We start from the raw sequence: 27,576 nt of genomic DNA on the forward strand, positions 1-27,576 counted from the left end.
TTGCTATTGCGCTGGAACCATGTCTTATTAACATCGAAATGACGTCATTTTGTGCCGTTTGCCGTGGAGACCCTGGGGCCATGGAGTCTTAGTGCTAAAATTTTTTCACGAGACATTTCACCGCGATTAATAGCCTCATCTGGTGACAGAAGGGCTGGCTCATTTTTTGCACAACGGATCAGCCTGGCTGTCCAGCGCGGAAATGCAGCCAGTATTCTTGGCACCATTCCACGCGGTCATGATTTATATAGTAATTAGATAAGGCTAGCTTTAAGTTATATTGTAATATTAAAAAAAAAATTTGACGTATATTTAAGTAAAAATATACCATCAGCTCGAAACTTCAGTCTAGTGCTGACGTCACTAAATTGGCGGCCACACTTATAAGCAATTTGCGGGACTTTTTTGATATATTGAAATAAAATTCTTTAGAAATATCGACAATCTATATATTACATTGCACGTCCCTAGCTGGAAGGGAGTACAGATAACAAACAGAAATATTTACATCATAGAGATAGTATACATTCATCTAAGATTTACATAAAATCACAGAGTAAAAAGAATGATCTATAAACTGTCAAATTTGAATCACTGACAGCATTTTGACAAATGACAATTGACTTGACAAGTTGACATTTGACTTCAAATCACTTCAAATCATAACAAATCTTCAAATGCACATGTACATTTTTTTTGAAAAATAATTAATTTTGGCTTAGAACTCTTCAGAAAAATAAAAATACGTAGCTGAACATGAATCTCCTTCCGAAATCCCACAAAGAGTTCAGTGAGAAAGACTACTGGAATAAGTTTTTCAAGAAAAGAGGGAACAAAGCTTTCGAATGGTAACAACTTAGCACAATACTTTTGTTCTGGGTTTATAAATATTTGGTAATAATACATGATTTACTTTAAAGGTACGGCGAATATCTAGAGCTATGCACCCACCTACACAAATACATTAAAAGAACAGATGCAATTCTCATACCGGGCTGCGGCAACTCGAGTCTCAGTGCGGACCTTTATGATATTGGTTACCCAAACATAACCAACATAGACGTATCAGAAGTTGTTATCAAACAGATGAAAGCTATAAACTCGCATCGAACTTGTATGAAGTTCCATTATATGGATGCATTGAATATGACGTTTGAAAATGATGAGTTTAACGTAGTGCTTGATAAAGGTACATTAGATGCATTAATGCCAGATGATAGTCGAGAAACTATTGAAAGAATAGACAAATATTTTAATGAAATTAAAAGAGTTTTGAAAATAGGTGGTCGTTATGTGTGTATAACATTATTACAAAGTCATATATTGAGTAAATTGGTGGAGTTCTTTTGTGATAAGTCGTGGATGTTCCGAGTGGTGAGGTGCCATGAGGCGGAGGAGAAGAATGCTGAGAATGGTGACGGTATGACGTTGCCCGTGTTTGTGGTGGTGGCTACCAAGTTTAAGGAGTTGCCTAAATTGGTAAGTATGATTAAATGGGAATTTTAACAAGTTTTTTTATATTTTATAGCGTTTGTAAAGCCTAAAAAGATATTCAATTTTTAGCACGGTTTGTTGTTCTACCATTGAAATAAAGTCAAAATCAAAATGCACCTACATGCTAGCTTTGACTCTTGGCTCTTGCCATTATTAACCTCAGAGGCGTCTCTAGCCCTTGTGGCGCCCATGTGCAACCAGTACCCTGGCGCCCTCTAGTCTAGTAGGAGCAGGGTCAAAATGGAATACTAACAGTTATATTTTCAAACGGAAATTCGGATGCAAATGGTGCAATTTTAAATGATGGCAGCGTCGGCCATAACACGAGCGCAGGGTCTTTGAGAGCGCCGGTATCGACGCATCTTTGGAGGTGTCGCATTATAGGGCGCTCGGCGCCCCCTTAGACCCGGCGCCCATGTGCGCCGCACACCTTGCACCATAGGTAAAGACGCCTCTGATTAACCTTAAAGTAAAGTTGAAAAATATAACTTTTTAATTTTTTAATTTGTTATCAAATTATTTCAGATAGTAGAAGTATGCATAGCGGGGGATAAGATGCAGCGGCTGGATATAGCTGAGCAGCTGATGTCCTGCGTGAAGTCGGCACAGGATGCTGCGTTCATCACCAATGGACTTGCTAAAACATCCCTAGATGGTGATGATGAGGTAATTTTTTAGGGTTCCGTACCTGAAAAGGAAAACAGAACCCTTATTTGTTGTCTGTCTGTCTGTTGGTCTGTCAAGAAACCTACAGGGTACTTCCCGTTGACCTTTAATCATGAAATTTGGTAGGTAGGTAGGTCTTATAGCTGACATTTGGGAAAAAATCCGAAAACCGTGAATTTGTGGTTACATCACACAAAAAAAATTAAATAGGCTACTTGACTCATATCTAATTTCGTCCAATAAATGATTATTTATTATAGTATTTTGCTTAAGACAACGAAATATATCAATAACAATTATTAAAAACGCAGGATGGATATATAAATCCAATTTAAAAAAATACAGTTTTTATTTTTATTTGAAACTCGGAAAACGCTGTCAGCCATGATGTGACGTCATTAAATATGTAAACAAACAAATGTCATCCCTATTGACTAACGTAGTATCCATATATATAAAATTTCAAGTCCTGACTAACTTATATATCAACGCACAGCCTAAACATCTAAACAGCTGGTCCTAGATACATGAAATTTGGTGGGTGTGTTCTTTGTAGGTAAAGAGAAGGTATCCACTAGGAAAGGATTTTTTGAAATTCCACCCCTGAGTGGGTTAAATGGGGGTTTGAAATTTATGAAGTCCACGCGGGCGGGTCCACTCGGATGATACAATAACGATAATTACTATATTTTTCATGTAAACTAGTATAGAAGTCATGTTTATTAAACTTTGGGAGGTTATGCTGTTGTTTACAAATGCATGACGTCAGAGCACAGATAATCTATCGGCCAAACATGGCCGACAGTGTTTTCACTTGTCTAATAAAAAATATATTTTTAAATTAAAGTTTTACGGTTTTTAGGGCGCAAAAAATATAGTGTTAATTTTTTTGATCTAATAGGACAAATATTAACCATTTAAGACCTACTTAAAAAAAGTGTCAACTAGCCTATTGTGGTCATGAACTAATAATTAGTATTTTCAATTTTCGAAGTAAGATAACTATATCAAGTGGGGTATCATATGAAAGGTCTACACCTGTGCATTCTAAAACAGATTTTTATTTATTTTTATGTATCATAGTTTTTGAATTATCCTGCAAAATGTTGAAAAATACGACTGTAGTACAGAACCCTAAGGTGCCGTCCTATTGTCATCGCTCGTGCGATGATGCGTGCGTCCGACGAAAAAGATCGCGCGTCCCGTGTGTTAAACAAACTGTGTTTTACTGAATGTCCTGTTGAAGATCGCGCGATCGCGCGTTTATATTGTATTTCATCGCACGATGAAATCGCATCGCATCACCGCACGAGCGATGAAAATAGGACGCCGGCTCATTGCGCGAGTCTGACTCGCACTTGGCCGGTTGTTTGGTTAAAACAACCCATTATAAAAATGATTGCAATCGATTCTGTTACTTATTCTGAACAAACTACTTTCAGGTTTTGCATATACTAAAACTAATGTATGTAATGTTTTGTATACAGGTGTCCCTAGATCTAATGCTGCCTGGTGAGGAAATCCCTCGTTACACCCTGTACATAGTGGATCAGAAGAAATCGCAAGCCATCAACAAATACGCAGTATTCATCGTGCCACAGGGCAGGTAAGGAAATCTAAATGTATAAAAGGAAAAGGTGACTGACCGACTGACTGATCTATCAAAGCACAGCTCAAACTACAGGACGGATCGGGCTGAACTTTGGCATGCAGATAGACATTATGATGTAGGCATCCGCTAAGAAAAGATTTTTGAAAATTCAACCCCTAAGGGGGTGAAATAGGGGTTTGAAATTTGTGTAGTCCACGCGGACAAAGTCGCGGGCTTAAGTTAAAATAATATTTGTTTTTTTTTCAAAATATTAAAGAAATTATTCAAAGTATAGTGTAAACTCTTTACCATACTGCTAGTGTACAAAATGAGTTCTCACGCAACATTTTAACTTTATGTCAACTGTCATGTCAAAAGTACGGTTTACCTTTAAAACAAACAAACCGCCGCACTTAGAGTTGCTAATCGTTACTTAAGATTGAGTTAAAACGAGACAGATTTTTTTTATTTTTTTTTATTTTTATTTTATTTAATAGGAAGCCAACGGTATACAAAAAAAACTAATTATGACGACTTATATAAACTTAGGACTATCAATGTATACTCACTTACAGGCTAACTCAACATGCTTAACTAGAACTTCTAAATAGTAAAACTTAAACTAAGACATTCTTTGCGTACCTAAAATCTATAACAATTAAATTAACTACTCAATAAGTTAAAAGTACAATAATTCTTACAACTAACAGATTTGTGTGAGAGATATAGCTCTGTCTCGTTTAACTCAATCTTAAGTAACGATTAGCGACTCTTGAGTGCGGCGGTTAGTCTTTGTTTTAAAGGTAAACCGTACTTTTGACATGACAGTTGACATTACACAATCGAAGATTACGTAAATGATAAAAGACCGTGGGTTTGACTCGCAGCTCGCTCCAGTCATGCGCGAGATTGATATAACATACTTTTGCACATGGCATAATCCCCTATAATGGCTCCCTACGAAAGGGAGCTAATTAATTCGTTTGTAAGAGATTTAACGATATAACTCTTTATTGCATTTTACCTTAACTGCCTTTTAAACTTTTATAACATCATTGTAACGAATCTTTGTACTAGCCAGTTGTTTACGTTTATGCTATGTGTCTTTTAATTATAAATCTCTTTTGTATGTAAATACTTGTGTATGTGTTATGTGTGAATGTTGTTGGTTAGTCAAATAAAATAAAAATAATATTATTGTAAATCGAATCTGAACGCTGCCCAAATTCAGATTCGATTTACAATAAGCTGAAGTGGCAATGGGCAGGGCACATAGTTCGTACAACCGATAGACGTTGGAGTCCCAAGGTGCTGGAATGGCGTGTGGAAGTCCCTACAAGAGACCTATGTCCAGCAGTGGACGTCTATTGGTTGACGATGATGATGATGATGATGATGATGAAATCGAATCGTTGAAAAGAGCAACCGCCGAGTTCTTTGCTGTGGTACAAGCTGTGGTAGTTGCCGATTTTGACGATTCAAAAGTACTTGTAAAACTTTATTTGAAGCTCTGAATGCGGCGGACGGATAGACTGACGGACGGATAAAAGCAGATTCATTGAAGTGGGGCGGAGACTTCGCCTCGTTAGGTGAATTAAAGGATAGATGTAAACATCGATATAAATGGCAAGATATGCCCCAACGAACAAATCTTTTCACGGTTTTGGAACCGTGAAAAGATGTGAAAAGAGTGAGTGAGTAGATGTGAAAAGAGGTGGCGCTGATTTATTTATCAGCGCCACCTCTTAGATACCAATGAACGAGCCGTTTGAAATCCAGACGTCACTGAGTGCATTGGTGCTAAAGCACCACTGAGTTGGTGCCATTTTGTTTGTTCAATGGCCCTTTATATAAGTCAATGGGTGTAAAATTAGATTTCACAACCTTGTTTACGTTGAGGTGTTGATAAAGCGCTGGATATTAATAGATTGTTTTTCACGCGGACTGCGTTATGAGGGCAACCACGCTGTTTCTCTACTCAAAAGAATTTCGAATATAATCAACTCAACTTTTATTATAAACCAAAAACTTTTTTGACTCACGATTTCATTTTCAGGAGCAACCCTGAGTTATTTTTTCAAAATTTGACCCGACTTGGAACCTGAACCCAGAACCTCATGATCCCCAGCCGAATAAGCTCGACACTTGATCTATGGGGCAGTCAAAGACAAAAAATCCAAGTGTATCTGTCTGTCTGTCTGCTAGCCTTTCAATACGGCCTAACAGTTTAAGCGATTTTGATGAAATTTGATACAGAGTTAGCTTACATCCCGTGGTCGGACTTAGGCTACTTTTTATCCCGGAAAATCAAAAAGTTCCCACGGGATACTTAAAGGCACACTCGTACAACCGATTTACACGATATTTGGTACAGAGGTAGCTTGCGTTCTGAAAATTGACATAGGCAACTTTTTATTCCGGAAAAGCAAAGAGTTCCCACAGGATTTTTAGAAGCCTAAATCCACGCAGACGAAGTCGCGGGCATCATCTAGTTAAATCAGAGCCTCAATAGCTCAACTGGTAAAGGAGTGGACTGAAAACCGAAAGGTCGACGGTTCAAACCCCGCCCGTTGCACTATTGTCGTACCTACTCCTAGCACAAGCTTCACGCTTAGTTGGAGAGGAAAAAGGGGAATATTAGTCATTTAACATGGCTAATGTTCTTTTATTTAAAAATAAATAAATTATACGTTTGAAATGACGCTAATCGGCAAAACAACACACCCTCAACACCGCCTACCTGTTTTAATATAAGATTTAGTAGGTACTTACCTATATATAGTACGCGACAGATCGAGATGGCAATCGGGGTGGGAACGCTCCGCACACCCGCACAGCCTTCGCGCTAACTAGGTGCGAGCGAGCGCGGGCGCTGTGGTGGTGTGCGGCGCGTCCCCCCGCCTTGTACTCCGAATGCCATCTCGACCTGTCGCGTACTGTACCTACTCTCGTTCCAATACGCAAACAACAGCGTTTTGTGTTGTAGCAGTCCCTGTATCGTTAGACTGCTTTCGGAAAAGCTACTGGATAAACGCGTTTTGTAAAATTAATCGTTTTTATTATTAGTTAGTGAATATATTTTTTTTCAGGTGGATTTCAAAGCAGTACGCTTTGAAATTACCTATTTATTTTTGAAATTAAAAAATATATATATTATTAGTGAATATTCGTTCTTTCTCAGGTAGGTTAAAAGCATTATTTTCTAAATTAAAAATATCCTTTAAAATCAATTTTAGTGCACATTTATGTTTTCTCAGGTTGGTTGAAAAACATACCTACCTACTCATTTTGAAATTATAAAATTAGAAATCAGGCATTTAATTATTATGTACTAAATATCTACCTCAGTGAAATCAGGTAGCTTTATAAGCCTGATTCTTTTTAAAATTCAAACTAATTTATTTATGGTAATTAGGACGATAAATAAATATAAATATGCTCGCGACTTCGTCCGCGTGGACTACACAAATTTCAAACCCCTATTTTACCCCTTGGAAGTTGAATTTTCGAAAAATCTTTCGTAGCGGATGCCTACATAATAGCTATCTTTATCCCAAATTTCAGCCCGATCCGTCCAGTAGTTTGAGCTGTGCGTTGATAGATCAGTCAGTCAGTCAGGTAACCTTTTCCTTTTATATATTTAGATTTATTTGCCCTTAAAATTAATTATTCATCATTAACTCAACCCATCACCGGACCTTCTGCTCAGTACACAGGTGACGTCTAAAAATAAGAAGGGTTTAAGCCATAGTCCACCACGCTGGCCAAATGCGGATTAGCAAACTTCACACACCTTTGAGAACATTATGGCGAACTATTCTATCAGGTTCTCTAACGATGTTTTTCTTCAGCGCTAAAACCAATTTAATAGGGTCTTGGATTGTACTAATAAAATGAAGTGATTTTTTGTATAGCGGTAATTTATGGGGCTAGAATACATATTCAAGAGAACGATTAAAAAAACTCATGAATTTTATTTAACAAGCTTATGCCCGCGACTTCGTCCGCGTGGGCTACACAAATTTTAAAACCCTATTTTACACCCTTAGGTTTGAATTTTAACTATGAGATTTTAACATGAGCCTAATAAAATATGTCATACTGCTAATTGCAAAAATATTAACTACAAAACTTCTTTATAGACACTTCAAAACTGACAGACTTTCATACAAACTTCAAACCCCTATTTTACCCCTTTAGGGGTTGAATATTGAAAAATCCTTTCTTAGCGGACGCCTACGTTATAATAGCTATCTGCATGCCAAATTTCAGCGTGATCCGTCCAGTAGTTTGAGCTGTGCGTTGATAGATCAGTCAGTCAGTCAGTCAGTCACCCTTTCCTTTTATATATATAGATTTTACCATGAACGTAACGCTGTACGGAAGGTGAATGATGACGTCACAATGCATAAACGAAAAAAAATCCAATTTTTAACATAAATATAAGAGTAATTTCTGCGGGAAAATATTTGAAAAATAATTTGATTGAATTCTAATTTACTTATACCGATGCGTCATGAGCAACGCGCTGACTACTTTACGCGGCAGAAAGTAATGTACATCGACCTTCAGAAGGAAATAGCAGATTTGTAGAGCCTTGTCTCTGACGTTGAGACCGTCAAAACGCCATATAGGTATGAGTCACAGAGACACCGCTCTACAAAGCCGAAATGTCATTCTAATCTAAAGGCCGATGTACAGTACTTTCTGCCGTTTATGTACGCGCCACGGTAATCGTGCCATGGCAGTGCATGTGAAAAGGGCCTAACCCTCGCCTCGTGTAATCGGCCGAATCTCTCATAAATAGGTCTGGAATGTGCCACTCCTCTGCCAATCATATATCTTTCTCCATGGTAAACAGCTAAATATAAACTACGGTTCTAAATACTCAGGGCTTAAATAGACAGGGCTTCAATGCCAACGCATAGTTACGATTGCATTCAAAACTGGATTCCTCGTATACTTGGATGCAGAACACGTGACGACCTCCCTGGCGCAGTGGTGAGCGCTGTGGTCTTATTAGTGGGAGGTCCTGGGTTCGATTCCTGGCAGGGGTTTGGAATTTTATAATTTTTAAATTTCTGGTCTGGTCTGGTGGGAGGCTTCGGCCGTGGCTAGTTACCACCCTACCGGCAAAGCCGTACCGCCAAGCGATTTAGCGTTCCGGTACGATGCCGTGTAGAAACCAAAGGGGTATGGGTTTAATAAAAACTGCCATACCCCTTCCAGGTTAGCCCGCTATCATCTTAGACTGCATCATCACTTACCATCAGGTGAGATTGCAGTCAAGGGCTAACTTGTATCTGAATAAAAAAAAATAAAAAAAAAGTATTTATTTTGGAAACCAAGGGATTCATAAGGACTATTTTTGGAAAAGATATTATTACATGTTTTTGTTTTCATTGCATTGTCATCCTGTTTCAATTTATAGTAAAAACTAGATTATGTTTGCGACTGCGCGTGGACTACACAAATTTCGAACCCCTATTTTACCCCCCTTAGGAGTTGAATTTTCTAAAATCCTTTCTTAGCGGATGTCTACATCATAATAGCTATCTGCATTCCGAATTTCAGCCTGATCCATCCAGAAGTTTGAGCTGTGCGTTGATAGATCAGTCAGTCAGTCGCTCATCGGGAAGTTAGTTTAAAATAGATTGCAAGATTTGTACCGAACAGACAAACAAACAGACAGACAGACAAGAAACCGAGGTAATAAAAACGTGTTAAAATGACGGACATATGGACTTTCATACGAATTTTCAGCCACTATATTTAACTCCCTTAGGGATAAATTTTCACAAAATGTGATTCCCTACGTTATAAAAAGAACCTACTGGAAAAATTTGTGGTCTAATATGCAAGTTAAGTATAATATGCAAGTATATGTACCTATAGTATATAGACGTTGGGGTCGTAAGGTCCGGTGCGAGGTCGCCATTTGACGCAGTGTTAGAAGACCCCCCACTAGGTGGACGGACGACATCAGACGAGTCGCAGGGAGCCGCTGGATTCAGGCGGTGCCGGTGCAAGACCGTGGCGTGTGGAAGTCCCTACAAGAGACCTATGTCCAGCAGTGGACGTCTATCGGTTGATGATATGTACCTACATACATCCATACATACATACAGCATACAGCATAATGCTGAGCTGGGACCCTTTTTTCGGGTTGTGCCACACAATATGACAGTTTGTTCCGGCGATTCTTTTGCTTGTTCTCAGGTGGAAGAAGCGCCGGAATAACCAGCTCTTAGCTTTAAGTTGTAATGTGTGGCACAATTGCATAAATAAACGTCTTTTCTTTCTTTCTTTCTTTCTTTCTTTCTTTCTTTCTTTCTTTCTATAGGATGTTAAGATTGTAAATAGGAATGACATGTGCCGCTCCGCTGCCAATCATATTTCTCCATGACAGTAAACAGCTAAATATAACTACGGTTCTAAACTCATCAGAAAGATAGGGCTCCACTGCCAAAACAATTATTGTTTACTAGGAGATGCCCGCGACTTCGTCCGCATGGATTTAGGTTTTCTTAAAATCCCGTGGGAACTCCCCGGGTTACTGGGTTTACCGGGATAAAAGTTGCCTGTGTCAATTTCCGGGATGCAAGCTACCTCTGTACCAAATCCATACTAATATTATAAATGCGAAAGTGTGTCTGTCTGTCCGTCTCTCTGTCTGTCTGTCTGTTAGCTTTTCACGACTCATCCGTTAAACCGATTTTGACGAAATTTGGTACAGAGATAGCTTGCATACCGGGGAAGGACATAGGCTACTTTTTATCCCGGAAAATCAGAGTTCCCACGGGAATTTTAATAATCGAAGCTCACGCGGACGAAGTCGCGGGCATCATCTAGTTTCATATAAATCAGTTAAACGGATGGGCCTTTGAGAACCCGTGGGAACTCTTTGATTTTCCGGGATAAAAAGTAGCCTATGTCCTTCGCCGGGATGCAAGCTATTTCTGTACCAAATTTCGTCAAAATCGGTAAAAACTGTTGGGCCGTGAAAAGCTAGCAGACAGACAGATACACTTTCGTATTTATAATATTAGTATGGATTGCGATGGCGACCGCATTGCGTTCAAAACTGGATTCTTGGCTGCAAAACGTTGTTTATTTTATTGGGGCCAAAGTGGTTCCTTTGAGGATTGTTTTCGTGACAGATTTGATCACATGTCATATTAATGACGTCTTTGCTTTTACGATATGGCATACCATATGAGGCGGGGGACGCCCCGCACACCCACACGTCATCCGCGTAAGGGTGCCCGTCCACTAAAGCGGAGCGGAGATGTGTATAGTTGATCAATCAGAGTTTTATCAGATGACGGAATAAAAATATCACGTCATTTACCTACAATCTGATTGGTCTGCTCAACACATCTCCGCTCCGCTCCGCTTCAGTGGACAGGCACGCTTATCCGGAGCTCCGTTCCAGCCGCTAGCGACTGTCCCGCACTTACCGCACGATTGCTCTGTGTAGGCGGCTACGTCGAACCTCTGTATCACTTACTATATCTAAATATATAAAAGGAAAAGATAACTGACTGACTGATCTGACTGCAAAGTGATTGAAGGACAAATCAACAAACTAACAAACAAACACACTTTCGCATTTATAATAAGGGTACTGATGGTATGGAACCCCTCGTGCGCGAGTCTGACTCGCAATTGGCTAGTTGCGTTTGCGAGCTCTTGCCCGCGACTGCTTGGGCCGACCAATGATCATGATGATTATTCAAGTACGTTTTTTTTCCTTTTGTCATTATGTCAAGAGGCGGCTTCGCTGACGTATCAGAGACTTTTTTAGTTTTTAATTTTTTTTAATCTTGTGCGAATTGTTCGCTAGATAATCACAACATAGACAGACAGCATAGCAATATAATATTAGTAGTATTCTGTTCAGTTAATAGTATTCTGTTTTATAGGGAATCCGAGTGGTTATTCGGCACTGCGGCGGGTAGGCGGCAGTTGCAGGATTCGGCTCGCTTCGGCAGACTGGTGGTGGCGGTGCTGCGACGAGGACACCTGTTCCAGAGCCTCGACGCCGTCAAGGAGGAACTGGCACACTCGGCCAAGATGCTGGTGCCCAACGGATTCAGTGGCCAGGTGGGTATTACTACAGGGTACTAAAACCAGAATAATAAAAAAATAAATAAATAAGCCTACCTCTAATTTTTTTTTTTTTTTTATTATTCTTTTTTTTTTTTTTTGTATATATATATACTTTTTTTCAAATTATTAGTACCTTTTTTTTGTTTTTTTTTTTTTTTGTTTTCAGAGGTCATCCCAAACGCGGGCAAAGGCCTATATATATATAATAATAATAATAAAAACCTTTTATTCGGCCAAATTTACAAATAGGTAGAAACAGGTAGGGTGCCGTAGTCCCTGGGGAACCAAGGAGCCGACCAGTGTCCATGCTCCCTGGTTCCCCAAGACCCAGGCACCCACTTCTTAAAACTAGCTTAGAGTCTATCTTGGCCGAACGGGGCGCTGCCTCAGGTTATTGCTACAGTCGGTCGACTGCAGCGCTGATTTTCAGGCATGGCCCCCAGTGATATCACGGGCCGATCGTATCGCAAGATATCACGGGAATACGTACTCGGCAGGAAATATTGTACATCGACCTTTAGAAAGAGATAGCGGTTTGTCGTTGAGACTGACAAAACGTCACATAGGTATGAGTGAAAGAGACAACGCTCTACGAAGCCGAAATCTCTTTCTGAAATTCGATGTAGGTTCCTGCCGGCTAGTGTACATAATTATGTATGTTTAGATGTCATCCCAGACTAGGGTACAAATCTCGTTCTGTTTTTCGAGTTTTTTTTTTAAAATAAAAGTATTAGTTAGCCATGCTAATCAGGACTAATATTCCCCTTTCCCCTCCAACTAAGCGTTAAGCTTGTGCTAGGAGTAGGTACGACAATAGTGCAACGGGTGGGGTTTGAACCGCCGACCTTTCGGAGTTCAGTCCGCTTCGCAACCTTTGAGCCTTTGAGCTTTTGAGGCTTAAGTTGTATGCGGAAGGAACATGGGAACCCAACACATTATTATCCCAAGAGAACTCCTACCAATATACGAATTATGGCAAGGCATTACGACCCTCAGCAATGACGAGTACAGGAAAGAGCAGAGACAGATTAAAAAATCTACGTTACTGATTCATTGGCTGTTGTCTTTCTCTGAACTAAATTTAGAGTCTGCATCTTTTTTTTTTTACATTGCTAAAAAAGGACGGAACATTAATTTTACATTTAAAGACTCTAAATTTTAGTGAACGCTACTAATTTAAAAAATAGGCTCGCGACTGGCAGCTAAAGTCACGCGGTTTGACAGCTCTAATTAAATTTAAAATTGTCAAACTGTGTCTGCCCTTTTCATATTACATTAGTAAGAAGAGGATGCGAATACTCTAAAACTTAGGTGTGCTCAGAATCAGCATTGTGGTTTTAAATCCTGGGTTTCCTGTGGTTTTTAGATACCGTTCCTATCATTAGGAAGCGACGTGGGTCGCCGCGTCAAAGTACACGAAGGGTCCAGCAAAGTATCAGGGGACTATGTGGTGGAAGATGTGGACGTAGAGGGCACCACGTATCGCCGCCTGGTGTTTTTGGACAATCAGTTCCTGGTGCAGTCTGAAGCTAAACTTAAAACAGGTATTGAATTTTTTTTAATAAAATTTCTTCAGTGCGTATTTAAAATGGCCGCTTAAAATAACAACTGTTTTGAGGCCGCCATTTATTTATCGAGGCATTTTAAAATTCCAAGTAAGTATGTAGTAGGTACTTCCTTATTGATATTTTGATTAAAAAAACCTTTTGGCCGACATATGAATGGACTGACGCAGACGCACCACGGGAAGAGTCCGTGGTATAAGTTCCGCAAATTGCTATTGTGCTGGAACCATGTCTCATTAACATCGAAATGACGTCATTTTGACGTCAGCCGAAATAAAAATATACCATCACCTCGAAACTTCAGTCTAGTGCAGACGTCACTAAAATGGCGGCCACGCGCATTAGCAATTTGCGGGAATTTCCGCTGAACCACGTACCGTGATAATCCGCTGAGTCACGTGCCGTGATAATCCGCTGAGTCACGTACCGTGATGATCCGCTGAGTCACGTCCCGTGATAATCCGCTGAATCACATACCGTGATAATCCGCTGAATCACATACCGTGATAATCCGCTGGGTCACGTACCGTGATAATCCGCTGAATCACGTGCCGTGATAATCCGCTGAGTCACGTACCGTGATAATCCGCTGAGTCACGTCCCGTGATAATCCGCTGAATCACATACCGTGATAATCCGCTGAATCACATACCGTGATAATCCGCTGAATCACATACCGTGATAATCCGCTGAATCACATACCGTGATAATCGGCTGAATCACATACCGTGATAATCCGCTGGGTCACGTACCGTGATAATCCGCTGAATCACGTGCCGTGATAATCCGCTGAGTCACGTACCGTGATAATCCGCTGAGTCACGTACCGTGATAATCCGCTGAGTCACGTCCCGTGATAATCCGCTGAGTCACGTACCGTGATAATCCGCTGAGTCACGTACCGTGATAATCCGCTGAGTCACGTGCCGTGATAATCCGCTGAGTCACGTACCGTGATGATCCGCTGAGTCACGTCCCGTGATAATCCGCTGAATCACATACCGTGATAATCCGCTGAATCACATACCGTGATAATCCGCTGGGTCACGTACCGTGATAATCCGCTGAATCACGTGCCGTGATAATCCGCTGAGTCACGTACCGTGATAATCCGCTGAGTCACGTCCCGTGATAATCCGCTGAATCACATACCGTGATAATCCGCTGAATCACATACCGTGATAATCCGCTGAATCACATACCGTGATAATCCGCTGAATCACATACCGTGATAATCGGCTGAATCACATACCGTGATAATCCGCTGGGTCACGTACCGTGATAATCCGCTGAATCACGTGCCGTGATAATCCGCTGAGTCACGTACCGTGATAATCCGCTGAGTCACGTACCGTGATAATCCGCTGAGTCACGTCCCGTGATAATCCGCTGAGTCACGTACCGTGATAATCCGCTGAGTCACGTACCGTGATAATCCGCTGAGTCACGTCCCGTGATAATCCGCTGAGTCACGTACCGTGATAATCCGCTAAGTCACGTATCGTGATAATCCGCTGAGTCACGTACCGTGATAATCCGCTAAGTCACGTATCGTGATAATCCGCTGAGTCACGTACCGTGAGAAGCCAATATAAGAAGACACTTAGCACTAACCTATTTTTCTTTCAGTGAAAAGAAAAAACAAGTCCAAGTCAGTGGTGGACTTCGGTCACATATCGACCTACCACTCCTTCATGTGTGTGGGAGTGCAACTGAGCAGCAGCAAACACGTCGCCGTGCTGGGGCTGGGCGGCGGCAGCCTGTGCATGTTCCTCAAGAAGTGCTGCCACGATCTCAAGGTGAGATAGTCACACACAGACAGACAGATTTCGGTCACATATCGGCCTATCACTCCACCGACTCGCACTTGACCGATTTTTTTTAACACAGAAAGGCTTGCGCTTGACGATGCCTTAAGGAAAACAATGATGAGGTTTAAGTTGGAGCGCGCTTGCCTCGACGATGCCTATTCGCTCTTAAGAGCGTACCTCCTAAGAGAGTATTACCTTTTTTTCCTCTCGTGAAGAAAATCCATCATGGATACCATCGGCCACGGGGTGCACGGTGGTTATGTCGACCTCCTACCGACTAGAAACCTCACAACGGACGACGGAGCACAAGGGACCAACAACGCCTCGTTACTTCGCCAGCGGATGTCCACCACAGCAGCCCCACCACTGGGGCACTACGTGTCCCCAAACACCGTTAGAGGCATGCCGGAACCACAGCACGCCAACCAACCCGAGGACCACACTGAGCGACGGACCGTCCCGTGTCCATCATCCACAGGTCCTCCCGAGGGCTAGGGCTCCTGGGGAGGGAAATTCCCTCTTCACGTTCCCCATACTCAACGTCTCAATGGGGCAGCCAGTGATTGAATGGGTGATGAAACACTCATCACCAACCATCCACCTCTGCTCCTGGGGCTATGTCCCATGAATGCGTATACTGCGCCCTCTGCTCAGGACACTCAGAGGGACGCGCGGACAACACCCCCTCCCTGCCAGGTCAATTAGCCATGAAGAGAAATTGTTAACCATTTTACCTAGGTACCCTGGTCCAAGCGCTGCTCTTTCCCCCGGACGTACTGAAAGGGTCTCGTAACACTCAGGCACAGGGAGGTTACCTGGCTGGTAGCCCTGCCTTGAAGGTACCAGTTAACCCAAGAAACACGGATGCCTGAAGGGCCTTCCAAACTGTAGCTCGTATTTTTCATGTGTTTTTGAACTTTAAGGTGACGGCCGTCGAGCTGGACCCTGCGATGTTGGAGGTGGCTCGGAACCATTTTGAATGTGAAGTGGACGAGCGACTCGAGGTGCAGATCAAAGATGGCGTCGACTTCTTGCGGGACGAGGCCAATGCTGGTAATATAATTATTATTATATTATGCGTGTTGCCAGTGATGACATATGGATCCGAGACATGTGCCCTGTTTATCAAACGTTACAAGTCTTGTATTACAAGCGTTTCTCTTGTAAATTTGTGCATTTTTACAAGAATGCGTTTATCAAAACTACACTTGTAAACTACAAGCTACAAGTAATATCACTTGTAATACAAGTGTTTTTCACACTTGTATTTGTGGTTTTGTTCATCAAAAATGCCTTTGTAGCTTGTAGCTTGTAACTTGTAGCGAAAAAGTTGTAGAGCCTCCGTTGACTCTTAATTTATTTTACAAGTTGTATGCAAGTATGATATTGTATAAAAGAATAATTAAATTATCTAGTACCTAGTAGTAAATAGGTAAAATAACTAAATATAATTCAAAATAATTCAAAGGTGTAATTTTATTAAACTTATCAATGCTGCTCTTTTTAAATTTGACCAAAACGTGTCTCATGTACATACGAGTATGCTGGCATAATCTTTTTCGGTAGATACAAGTCCAAGCGACTGACATAGCAATAGTATCTCTTTCCACTCTGCAATTTTTTGGTCTTTAGATAATTTATCAGTAAATGCGCCAAATAAAATATCTTTTTTGTCACGAATTAATTGAAGAATAATTGTAACTTTCGAATCAGATTTCGCCATCTTTGCAGTGTAATTCGAATAGCGAAAATTTTTAAAGTCTATTTATTTTTCCAAATTTTAAGTCTAACCTTAATTCACGAAAAATAATGTAATATTTTTAATTTAAACTTTTTGTGTAGGTACTTCCTGTTGATGTACCGAAATAGAATAAATAAAAGTAGGTAGGTAAATAAAATAAGAAGCAACAGGTTTTACAAATAGGTTATTTAACACAAAATTAAATTATTTGAAAAAAATAAATTATTTTTAACAATAACTTGACTAGTTATGGTACCGTAATTTCTATTTTATCGACATTTATTACGGTTGAAAAATTATTTTGCAATTTAGCAAAAATAAAGTGTTCTAAATTAAAAAAACAAGTTCTACAAGTCTTGTAAAATCCTACAAGTCTTGTGAAATTATTTGATAAACATAATTTACAAGAGTTTGTAAAAAAGTTCTTGTAACTTGTAACTTGTGAGCTTGTAGACTTGTAATGTTTGATAAACAGGGCACTGGTCGCTAACTATGGGCCTCATAAGAAAGCTCAGAGTCACTCAGTGGGCGATGGAGAGAGCTATGCTTGTAGATGATAATGATATGCCATTTTATTATGAAGGTATATTTATTTTAGCAAATAGCGGTGATAGCCTAGACGTTAAGACGTCGGCCTCCTAACCTGGGGGTCATGGGTTCAATTCCGGGCGTCCTGTGGCTGACATACCTATCCAAGATTACTTTTAGTATTATATTCCTTTGTTTTTATAATTTTTATAGTGTTTCACCTACACTTGAAGGAAATTTCTAAATAATTTTAAATACACATCAAAAATTGCGAACCGGCAGGAATCGAACCCGCGTCTCCTGGGATCGCGCCCGACGCTCTAACCACTAAGCTACAGCCCGCTTACTGCCAGTGACGAAATTTGTGATGTGTACATGCTCACTCAGTACTGAAGCGACTGTTTCTGCCATTTATTTATTTATTTTTATTTATTTATTTTATTTATTTTATATCTAATTAGAACGGCAGTGCCACTTACACTAACTAGATGATTAATAATAAATTTAAATACAAATAAAGGTACAAGAAAAAAGACATAAAATACAAAACGATAAAAGATCAAAGAATTTTGAATATGTACGCTGAGAACATTGAATGACATATTCATGCAATGCTCTCAGCGTACTTCAGTAACTCCCGAACCAGTATTATAGACCCATCATTAAATGGGTCCCATTGAGCATTATTGTCCAAAAGCGCGTTGAATGATGCTAATGAACGGGGTATAGGTGACATAGATCTAGCAATAGTGCGATGATGTGGGACCACGAAAAGTTTATTTTTTCGTGGACGAAGATTACTGTTGGATTCAGGGACACGTATGCGACACAGTTGGTTATGAAGTTCTGGAGCATTAACATCTCCTCGCAAAATTTGACACATAATTTTGAGTTGGTCGCAAATGCGTCTGACCTCCAGGGAGTTGAAACCTAAGCAACCTAACAGAAATTTGGTTGGGTATAGGAAAGGATAATATCCATAGCAACGTTTATACAGGTATCTTAGGAAGGCCTTTTGTACTTTTTCTAATATAAGCCCGTACTTTGCCTCGTACGGATGCCAGACACAGGTGCTTGTTTCGAGCTTGCTTCGGACTAAGGCGTAATATAGTAATCGTATTACCAAAGGACTATGGAACTCCCGAGAGTTGCGTAGTACAAATCCTAATCTTCGAAATGAGTCAGCTGCTACGGTGTTAATATGGTCATGGAAGGTCAATTTTTTATCAAAAATTACACCTAGGTCTTTCATGTTCTGTACTCTGGGAATAGGGATTCCATCCATTTTATATTCATGTATCAAAGGATACCGAACTTTACCAAAGGTCATAACTGAACATTTGTCACGATTGAACTCCATTTTGTTCGCTTTACTCCAGTGATATACAGCTGTAAGATCGCATTGCAACTTGAGACAATCTTCGATAGAAGTAATTTCGAATATAAGTTTTAGGTCATCTGCATATAGCAAGCATTTTGCATATTTTATAGATTCTGGAAGATCGTTTATCATGATTAGGAAGAATAGAGGTCCTAAGATAGAGCCCTGGCTTACACCGGATCGCGTATGATATGGTTTAGACTCATATATGCCATATCGAACGAATTGCTGACGGTCACGGAGGTAGTCTGATAATACATGTAGGAGCTGAGGAGAAAGACCAATAGCACTGAGTTTTTTTAGAAGAATATCGTTATTAACTCTATCAAAAGCTTTGCGGTAATCAAAATAAAGTGCATCTGCTTGATGGCCTCTATCTAGGCAGGACGATATGTATTCAGTAGCTGTTAATAAGTTGGAGTTGACAGACTTCTTAATCCTAAATCCATGCTGTTCGTCACATAGTAAATTACTGATTTGCCGGCTTATCTCTCTATGCACAATTCTTTCAAATACCTTGGCAGGCGTTGAGAGAATAGCTATGGGCCGAAATTCCTCTACGGACGTCGTACCGGTTTTTTTTAGGTATTGGTGTAACTCGGGTCAGCTTCCATTGAGAAGGATATTGTCCAGTCTTTAAGATTAAATTAAGTACATGACAAAGAGGGAGACTAAGATATTTACTACACATTTTCAAAACATCAGCTGGTAAGTTATCTGGTCCAGTTGCGCAATTTACCTTCAGTTTATCAATGCCATATTTTATGTCCGTCACTGTAAACTTTGGGATGTGGCATATAGTACTATTTAGCTTGCCATCATTTAGACATGCCTCAACTACACGTAACTTTGGTACATCAGGAAGAAATACGTTTGCAAAGAAATTCGCAAAAGCTTCGGCCGCATCTACTCCTTTATGCATAGAACCATTAAATGTAACGTTAGGTTCAAATCCACCTTTAGACCGCAAGCTACTGATATAGTCCCAGAAACATAGAGGATTGGTTTTAATGCTTCTCTCAGCACGCCTTATATAATCATCATATGCTTCTGTGATACAAGCCTTCAAATTTGACCTAATTTCTGAAAACCTGGAGTAAGTTTCAACACATTTGGTTTTAATCCATCTTGTATGCAATTTTAATTTAAATTTTGTATCGCGTATAATACTACTTGTAAACCAAACTGGATAGCGTTTAATAGTACTTTTTTTTCTACTCTTTTTAGAGATGCACGAATCAAAAACATCATACATGATGTTATAGAAACAAGTTGTCGCTGACTGTACATCAGTTGCGCCCAAAAGACCATCCCAAGACACTGAAGATAATAGAGTTACAAGTTGCTCGTGGTCACATTTTCGGAAATTCCAATCTCTGGAGGAGCTTATATTACTAGGCTCCAATCGTTCAGAGTGTTTGGCTGCACGAGTATTCATTTTGATGTTAAGAGGAGGATGATATAAGTCAGGTGGAACCATTCCCTCCGTATCAGAGACTATTGCTTCAACACGTTCTTGGACAAGTACTACATCTAGAATACTCCCGTGAGAGTTTACAATGTTATTTCTTTCGGATAAGCCACAGAGAGATACAAAATAGGAGTAATAATGAACTATGTTGGAGGACGCACTGTTCAAGTTTAAATCTCCCAAGATTACCACTGATCCCTTTAATTCAAGAATAAAGCTTTCTATTTTACAGAACAAGTTCATGTAGTCTTCGTCGGAGGCACTGGGTTTTAAGTAAACGACACATATAAACATAGATCGACCCTGTATGTTACATGAAACCCATAGATCTTCACCATTATCGGTTTCAAACTCACGTCGTCGTTGTATAAGTATACCGGGACGAGCTACGATCAGGACGCCACCGCACGGCGAGCCTCTGTCACGGCGCAATACGCTCCAGTTGCCGCTGGCTATTTCTGCGTCTTCAACGGTTTTGTCGAGAAATGACTCCGTAACAGCTACTATGTCACAAGCTTGCAACAGAAGATTCATAGTCCAAGTTTTTGTTTTTGTTTTAAGACCGCGAACATTTTGGTACAAGATGTTAAAGGCAGCATGGTTTCTTGAGCTATCCATGCTGCTGTTAGTTTGGGTTACGAAAGGGCTGACGCCTGGCTTCCAGGTTGCCCGAGTTTCCTGAAGATTTAAGAAAATTAGTCCAGATCTTGATCCTTGCATTGATCGGCCATACATCTTCTGACAGACATTTATCGTAATCAGCCAATGGAACTCCGATTTTGAATGACTTGTAATTACCTTTAGGTACTAATTCCTCCACAGTGCAGATATCCGTAGAATAAAGTTGCTGTAAGTATTTCAATATATCTTCAGCACCCGACTTCATGTTCCACAGGTGTAGGTATTTCCTGGGTTCAACTGCTTTTAAAAATGTCGCAGATGAGCTCGCGGTGCCACAAATCATGTTGGGTTTTCGGGGCTTCTTCCTGCGGACTTCTACCCATTGTTCAGAAGGTTCTGATCCCTCCTGTTGTGTTGTAGTTTGAGAAGCCGGTGGATATGGCACATTATTTATCATCGACGGTGTAGTTACGGATGATCGAGAGAGGCGTGAGGGGCACTGCCCGGCGACTTGCCGATAACTTCGAGATTTAGGCGGGTTTGGCACAAGATTATTGATTGGTGAGAGTAGCACGGCAGGTTGAGGAGTCGCATTCGGTACACTGGCAGTCTCACCTTTCTTAGACTGCGCCTGCTCATCTTTGCTGTTTGCCATGTCATACATTTTAGACTGATCGCCAGTGTGAACAACTGCCGCAACAGTATCTAGGCGCGAAAAGTAACTATCACATTTTGTGTGGTATGATACCAGCAAAGACATCGCTTGACTCAGTTGATTTTTTAAGCCAACAATCTCTTCACGCAGCTCTTTAATTTCCAGATGAAGGTCATCAGTATTTTGTATTTCTTTCTCATCCACGTTGGAAGCGATAGCAGTTGCCTTTTTTCTGTAGGTAATATTGTTATTGGCGGATGAGCCTACGTGTGTCAGGCTGTTATCACCGCCCCTCTTCGACATACATGCACATTCGGGACAGGTCCATGCATCAGCATTCACGGAAGCTAGTTCTAAAATACCTGTACAGAGTTCGTGATATGATTTTTTGCAGTTGCTAATCATACATTGTAATAACGCTTCTCCAGGAACAATAAGCTTGCAACAGGCTGCACAATCCATTTTAATATCTTTCTTCTTACTCGAAAATATATTTTCAATAATTTCAAATATTTAATTATTTAAATATGTTGTTTATATTTTGACATCGCTGTCATGTAGTAGCGACATCTTTTTGCAGTTATCGAAACTACTTTCAAAGGCCCATATTACAATACAGCTCTTTGAACGAGAAATGACATAGGTACTTGCTTTTTTTACTATATTTTTATAATTTTATAGTGTTTCACCTACACTTGAAGGAAATTTCTAAATAATTTTAAATACACATCAAAAATTGCGAACCGGCAGGAATCGAACCCGCGTCTCCTGGGATCGCGCCCGACGCTCTAACCACTAAGCTACAGCCCGCTTACTGCCAGGGTTCGATTCCTGCCGGTTCGCAATTTTTGATGTGTATTTAAAATTATATTCCTTTGGTTCGCAGGTCACCAGTATGGAGCCGTATTGTTCGACATGGACAGCAAGGACCGCACGCTAGGACTGTCGTGTCCGCCAAGACAGTTTCTGAACGATGACGTGCTCCAACAAGTCAACACTATATTGACCAATGATGGTGAGTCATCGCTATAAACATGCTCAGCTTTTGTTATTGGATCATCATCATCAACCGATAGACGTCCACTGCTGGACATACGTGTCCTGTAGGGACTTCCACACGCCACGGTCTTGCGCCGTAACACTTTTTTGTTGTGATGTAAATGTAATCAGAAATACACGGTTTTCGAATTTTTTCCATTTCTTGTGCTATAAGACATTGCTACCTGTCAAATTTCATAATTCTAAGTCAACGGGAAGTACCCGTAGAGCGGGAACGGGAAGTATGGGAAAATGTAGAAAAAATACGACTGTAGTACGGAACCCTCGGTGCGCGAGTCTGACTCGCACTTGGCCGGTCTGGAGACACGGAACCCTAAAAACGAATAGATACTTACAATATCTCACTTACTTTCCAGGCCACTTCATCCTCAATTTAGTCTGCAGGGATACCAACCTTCAGGAAACCATAATGTCGACTCTAAAGAAACACTTCAAGCACTTAGTGACCGTCAAACTGTACGAAGAAGTCAACGAGATAGTGTTCGCGACCAACACCCATAGACAATACTCTATGGAAAGCTTGGAAGAAGCCGCGATCGCTATCAACACTATCGCGAGGGATAGAAATTTAGTTAAAATCAAATGCGTGGACTTGAAAGACTTTTTGCAATCAGTTACTATCGTTGCATAGTACTCCAGTAAATAGAGCATTTAACCTCGGCACTAAATTTCCGATCCAATTTCTTTTTTTTTTATGTTAAGGGTCACTTACTGACCATAAAATGACAAAATGCTGACAGATCCGTTTTAATGAACCGGTTCATTCAATCGGCCATAAATCGTCAACGGTAAGTTTTACAAAAAAGTTTGCACGAAACAAAAGATGCAAAATTTTACTCTCTACAATAATGGTCAAAATTATTTTTACCCTAAAGTGGATAGTTTTCAAGATATCGGCTAAAAACTTTCCTTCAAGATTGCGATCGAAGCTCCACCTGGATCTGTCAGCATTTTGTTATTTCATGGTCAGTAAGTGACCCTTAACCTATAAACAAAAATTGGATCGGAAATTTAGTGCGTGGTTGACCAAAAAAAACGGCTTTATTTACTGTACTATAGGGTTTGGTGAAATATTGTAAAAAAAATTAAATACCCATAGACAATACTCTATAGAAAGCTTGGAGGAAGCCGCGATCGCTATCAACACTGTGGCGAGGGATAGAAATTTAGTTAAAATCAAATGCGTGGACTTGAAAGACTTTTTGCAAGCAGTTACTAGCAGCACGGCTTTGCTAAGCTAAACGCGGTGCATTAGGGCGCATTCTTTGCCGCAAAGTGCAGCGCGGAGGCAGCGCGGCTGCAGCGGTGCTTTGTAAATCCATATAATTTCCATCGAGGAGCTGAAGCGCGGCCGCAGCTCGCATGTAGCGCTGCAGTCGCTAGTCTTTATTTAAATGTGGATTTAAAAAGCAGCCGCGCTGCCTCCGCACTGCACTTTGCGGCGAAGGCGCCCTTAATGGACTGTCTTGTTTATTTAATAGCTCGTGTGACCTAAACCCAGACAATGCTATCTTGGCGCGTGGCGAAAATCGGAATTATCGTTGTCTTCAAGTGTACCCTTTGAATATTCTAAGCCTTTGTTCTCCGACAGCGCCCCCCTGTCAATGTCATTCAAGTGCCAAGAGAGCCTTGTCCCACTGTAACTTTGTTCTCCGACAGCGCCCCCCTGTCAATGTCATTCAAGTGCCAAGAGAGCCTTGTCGCACTGTAACACTTATCCGTGTCTTAAGTGCAGGTTTAGGTCACGCAGTGCTACAAAAATATTATTTAATAGAAATATGATAATTTGTAATTTACAAAATGTTAAGAAAAAAATAGGATTACTAAAATGAAACTACAAAAGAAATAAAATTTATGCATTTAATGCCATTTCTTTGTTTCCCCGGACTAGCGTCCACTGTCTGCAGTGTACCTACCGTACTGGCATTCTAGCAAAATAAAAAAAACGTCAAGCGCGAGTCGCGCTCCCATTTGAGGGATTCCGTAGCCGCGTTTATACAAAAAATCATGCATAGATACTTGTACATACAGTTTATGAAAACTAAAATCTAGAGAGTTAAAAACCTAAAGTGGTTTTACGGCCGAAATTAATATAACTGATCTATTTTGTTGCTAAGCAACTCGCCGACAAATTGCAGATAAGATTGATTATTATTATTTATTTTGGCCTTTAGACCACAAGCGATCCAATACTGAAACATATTAACACATTCATCGCCAGTGTATTCATGTCATTATTGATGCATTGTGGCCAGTGTGTATCATTTGTGATACACTTCGTTTAGAACACATGCTATCAAATACTAAAACAAATTAACACCTTCACCGCCAGTGTATTATACATGTCATTGTTGATGCAATGTGGCCAGTGTGTATCATTTGTGATACACATCGTGCGTATCAAAAATGATACATTGCCCATTGTGTTCAATTTTTATATGGCCAAAAACGAGTTCTGGCCTGAGCGAATCTTCAGGTGCGTTTGGGTTACGATTTATACTTTAGAAAATATGAAATTTGGAATCTATAAAACAATATAAATTATAAACCGAAAATAAAATAAACTCCAAATTAGTGAAATATGGGCAATTATACTTGGCGGTAAAGGTGCAAATATTGATAAATAAAAATAAAACATTATATTTGACATTTAGATATATACGATATACAAAAATAATAATTGGCAGCGGACACATGCAGTATAAATTTACTGAAATAAGTAAACGCTAGGAACTTTGTTGCTGTGCCGATGCCGCAAAGACAGATGGACATGACGAAAAAATTAAAAAAAAAAATTCAGTACCCCTTAGCACGGTTTAATACATTTCGAAAACTTCAATGGTTTTTGTTATTTCTAATGTTGTGACATCCATCAATTACACCATAAAGATAATATTATAAGAATAGGAATGACTCTCCGCCATATTGTGACGTCTTACCTGAAAAAATATTTTGATTCAAGTCGCAATATATTTTCAACAAGATTTTGTCGTGCTTAGTTAAATATTGAGGAATTAAGGAAAACTCAAAATTTTCGAAAAGTGCGAGAGTATTATGGGTAGAGTTCTAGTCACTTGGCTACGTATCCCTAAAAAAACGAAACAGCATTAGGCATCCTAATTTATCACAATTTGTATCTATACAACACTATAGACAACTACTAACGACACGATATACTTTTTACAATAATTTAAATATATTTAGACATCATTTCGATAAACATACAATACAATAGTTACATAATTTATTGATTATTATTAATAATAATTAATTAAGCACTGACATTTATATAAAACACAAATAGTCAAGGGCTCTTAGGGTGAGATCTATAAAGCGCACTCTGACTTTGCTTAGACTTAAGACAAAGTTAAAACGAGACAGATGTGTATCTCTCACATAAATCTGTCTCGTTTTAACTCAATCTTAAGTTTGAGCAAAGTCAAAGTGTGCTCTATAGATCCCAGCCTTAGGCTAGGGACAGATCTAGAGGAATTCCACGAGCAAAACGTGCGCAGAAGATTTCTTCGACGTTTTGTCCACGCTGATACGACGCTTTATTAACATTTTAATAAGACTCATTGGAGCAGAATTTAGGACGCGTAGTTTCGCACGCGGAATTCCGTTTGTTCTCTTCTTGGCCCATGATCGCCCATTACATAATAACGCTATCCAATATCCATACTTAATAATTTTTTAGTAAGTACCTACTCAGTAATTCATTACTTGCGAGTTGCGACTCGTCTTATGGTGTAGGATCAACTTTATTTGCTCGAAACTACATTTTGGTGACGTCAAAATTTGACAGTGCTTTTATAAAGAAGTGTCAATTTTGACGTAAAATGCGCGTAGTTACGGCTGCGGTGCCGGGCCTCTAAAAAAGGAAACGAATCAGGAAATTTAAAAGCACTTAAGTTTTAGTCGACAGCGACGTCAAAAAAATCGTTACTGAAAATTTTAAGTGCCGTTAATGGTGCGTTTCCAGTTCCACGGAAGCCTGAGTGCTTTTCCAACGGAGTCGTGACGTGTCTTCGACCATACTTTTTGACAGATAACGTGATAAGATATCACGCCATTTAACATCACCCTGATTGGTCTATTGAATACGTCTCCGTTTCAGTGGAAACGCACCCTACACATCGAGAAGCGTTTCATATTTTCTGCCAATACAGAATCCAGGACAAGTTCTTAAAATACTTTTTTCAGCATATTTTTAAAACTTTTCTTCTTTTTGCCTCCACTTTCACTTTCTGGGTGTCCATTTTGAGATATATCTGTAGATTCTGACCATAGACTCCCTGTAGGTGATTCTGAGGCAGCTTTCTTACTTAATTTCCCATTGAAAATCGGCTCCAAAGTCCTGACTACTGGACTTGGATTACTCCTACTGCTTTGACGGTTAAATGTTCTAAGAAATGCTGGCGACGACAACCGTCTGGTTTTCATGGTCTTTGTCTTCAAATTGTTGAAGAAAGATCCATTAGTTTTTGGTAACTCTTTTACTTTATTCTCGGGAAATTCTTTTGGTTCCGAAACGGGAGCAAGGAATTCTGCTTCGTCCAAGATTATTGGGTTCTCTTGCAACTCTCTCATGCAATCATGAGCTGCATTTTCTTTAACTTCAGAGTCTGTACTCCTGTGAACTATCATTGAAGGTTTTCTTTTTCTATTCTTTTTGGCAACTTGCCATTCTCCAGCATCTTGATCTTTTTCGATTTCATCTGGATGTGTTACAATTTGGAACGCTTCCTCACTTGGTCTCCTCTTCTTGGCTGAAGGAGTGGCATGCCCGCTAACACCTTCCACAGATTTTCTTCTAAACTTATCCTGTTTCTTCCTAGTCTTCTTTGGAATAGGTACTAGAATAGTTTCAGGTTTTTTTTT

General features: G+C 40.0%; 2 protein-coding genes across 2 annotated transcripts in view; one reads left to right on the plus strand and one right to left on the minus strand.

The window, feature by feature from the left end:
- The first annotated feature begins 665 nt into the window (after positions 1–665).
- On the plus strand, positions 666–24,559 carry LOC117986903 (eEF1A lysine and N-terminal methyltransferase homolog). Its single transcript, XM_069500632.1, has 10 exons — positions 666–848; positions 921–1,479; positions 2,020–2,160; positions 3,648–3,766; positions 11,677–11,857; positions 13,230–13,407; positions 15,058–15,227; positions 16,163–16,292; positions 22,523–22,651; positions 23,052–24,559. The coding sequence occupies exons 1-10, from the start codon at positions 757–759 to the stop codon at positions 23,324–23,326; spliced, it is 1,974 nt and encodes a 657-aa protein (XP_069356733.1). The 5' UTR covers positions 666–756; the 3' UTR covers positions 23,327–24,559.
- LOC117986892 (SUN domain-containing ossification factor) overlaps positions 24,542–27,576 on the minus strand; it is an 80,875-nt gene continuing 77,840 nt past the window's right edge. The window contains 1 exon segment of the mRNA XM_034973860.2: positions 24,542–27,576. Within this exon segment, the coding sequence (XP_034829751.2) occupies positions 26,881–27,576 (696 nt within the window). The 3' untranslated portion in view covers positions 24,542–26,880.

The sequence above is a fragment of the Maniola hyperantus genome, chromosome 1 (assembly GCF_902806685.2).
Source record: "Maniola hyperantus chromosome 1, iAphHyp1.2, whole genome shotgun sequence".
Classification (NCBI taxonomy): Eukaryota; Metazoa; Arthropoda; class Insecta; order Lepidoptera; family Nymphalidae; genus Maniola; species Maniola hyperantus.

What these genes read in the sequence shown, in the direction of transcription:
- LOC117986903 (XM_069500632.1), top strand. Translation starts at nt 757, where the DNA reads ATGAATCTCCTTCCGAAATCCCACAAAGAGTTCAGTGAGAAAGACTAC. An exon ending in TTCATCGTGCCACAGGGCAG is followed by an intron (nt 3,767 to 11,676) that starts GTAAGGAAATCT and finishes TCTGTTTTATAG; the next exon opens with GGAATCCGAGTGGTTATTCG. An exon ending in AGTGCTGCCACGATCTCAAG is followed by an intron (nt 15,228 to 16,162) that starts GTGAGATAGTCA and finishes TTGAACTTTAAG; the next exon opens with GTGACGGCCGTCGAGCTGGA.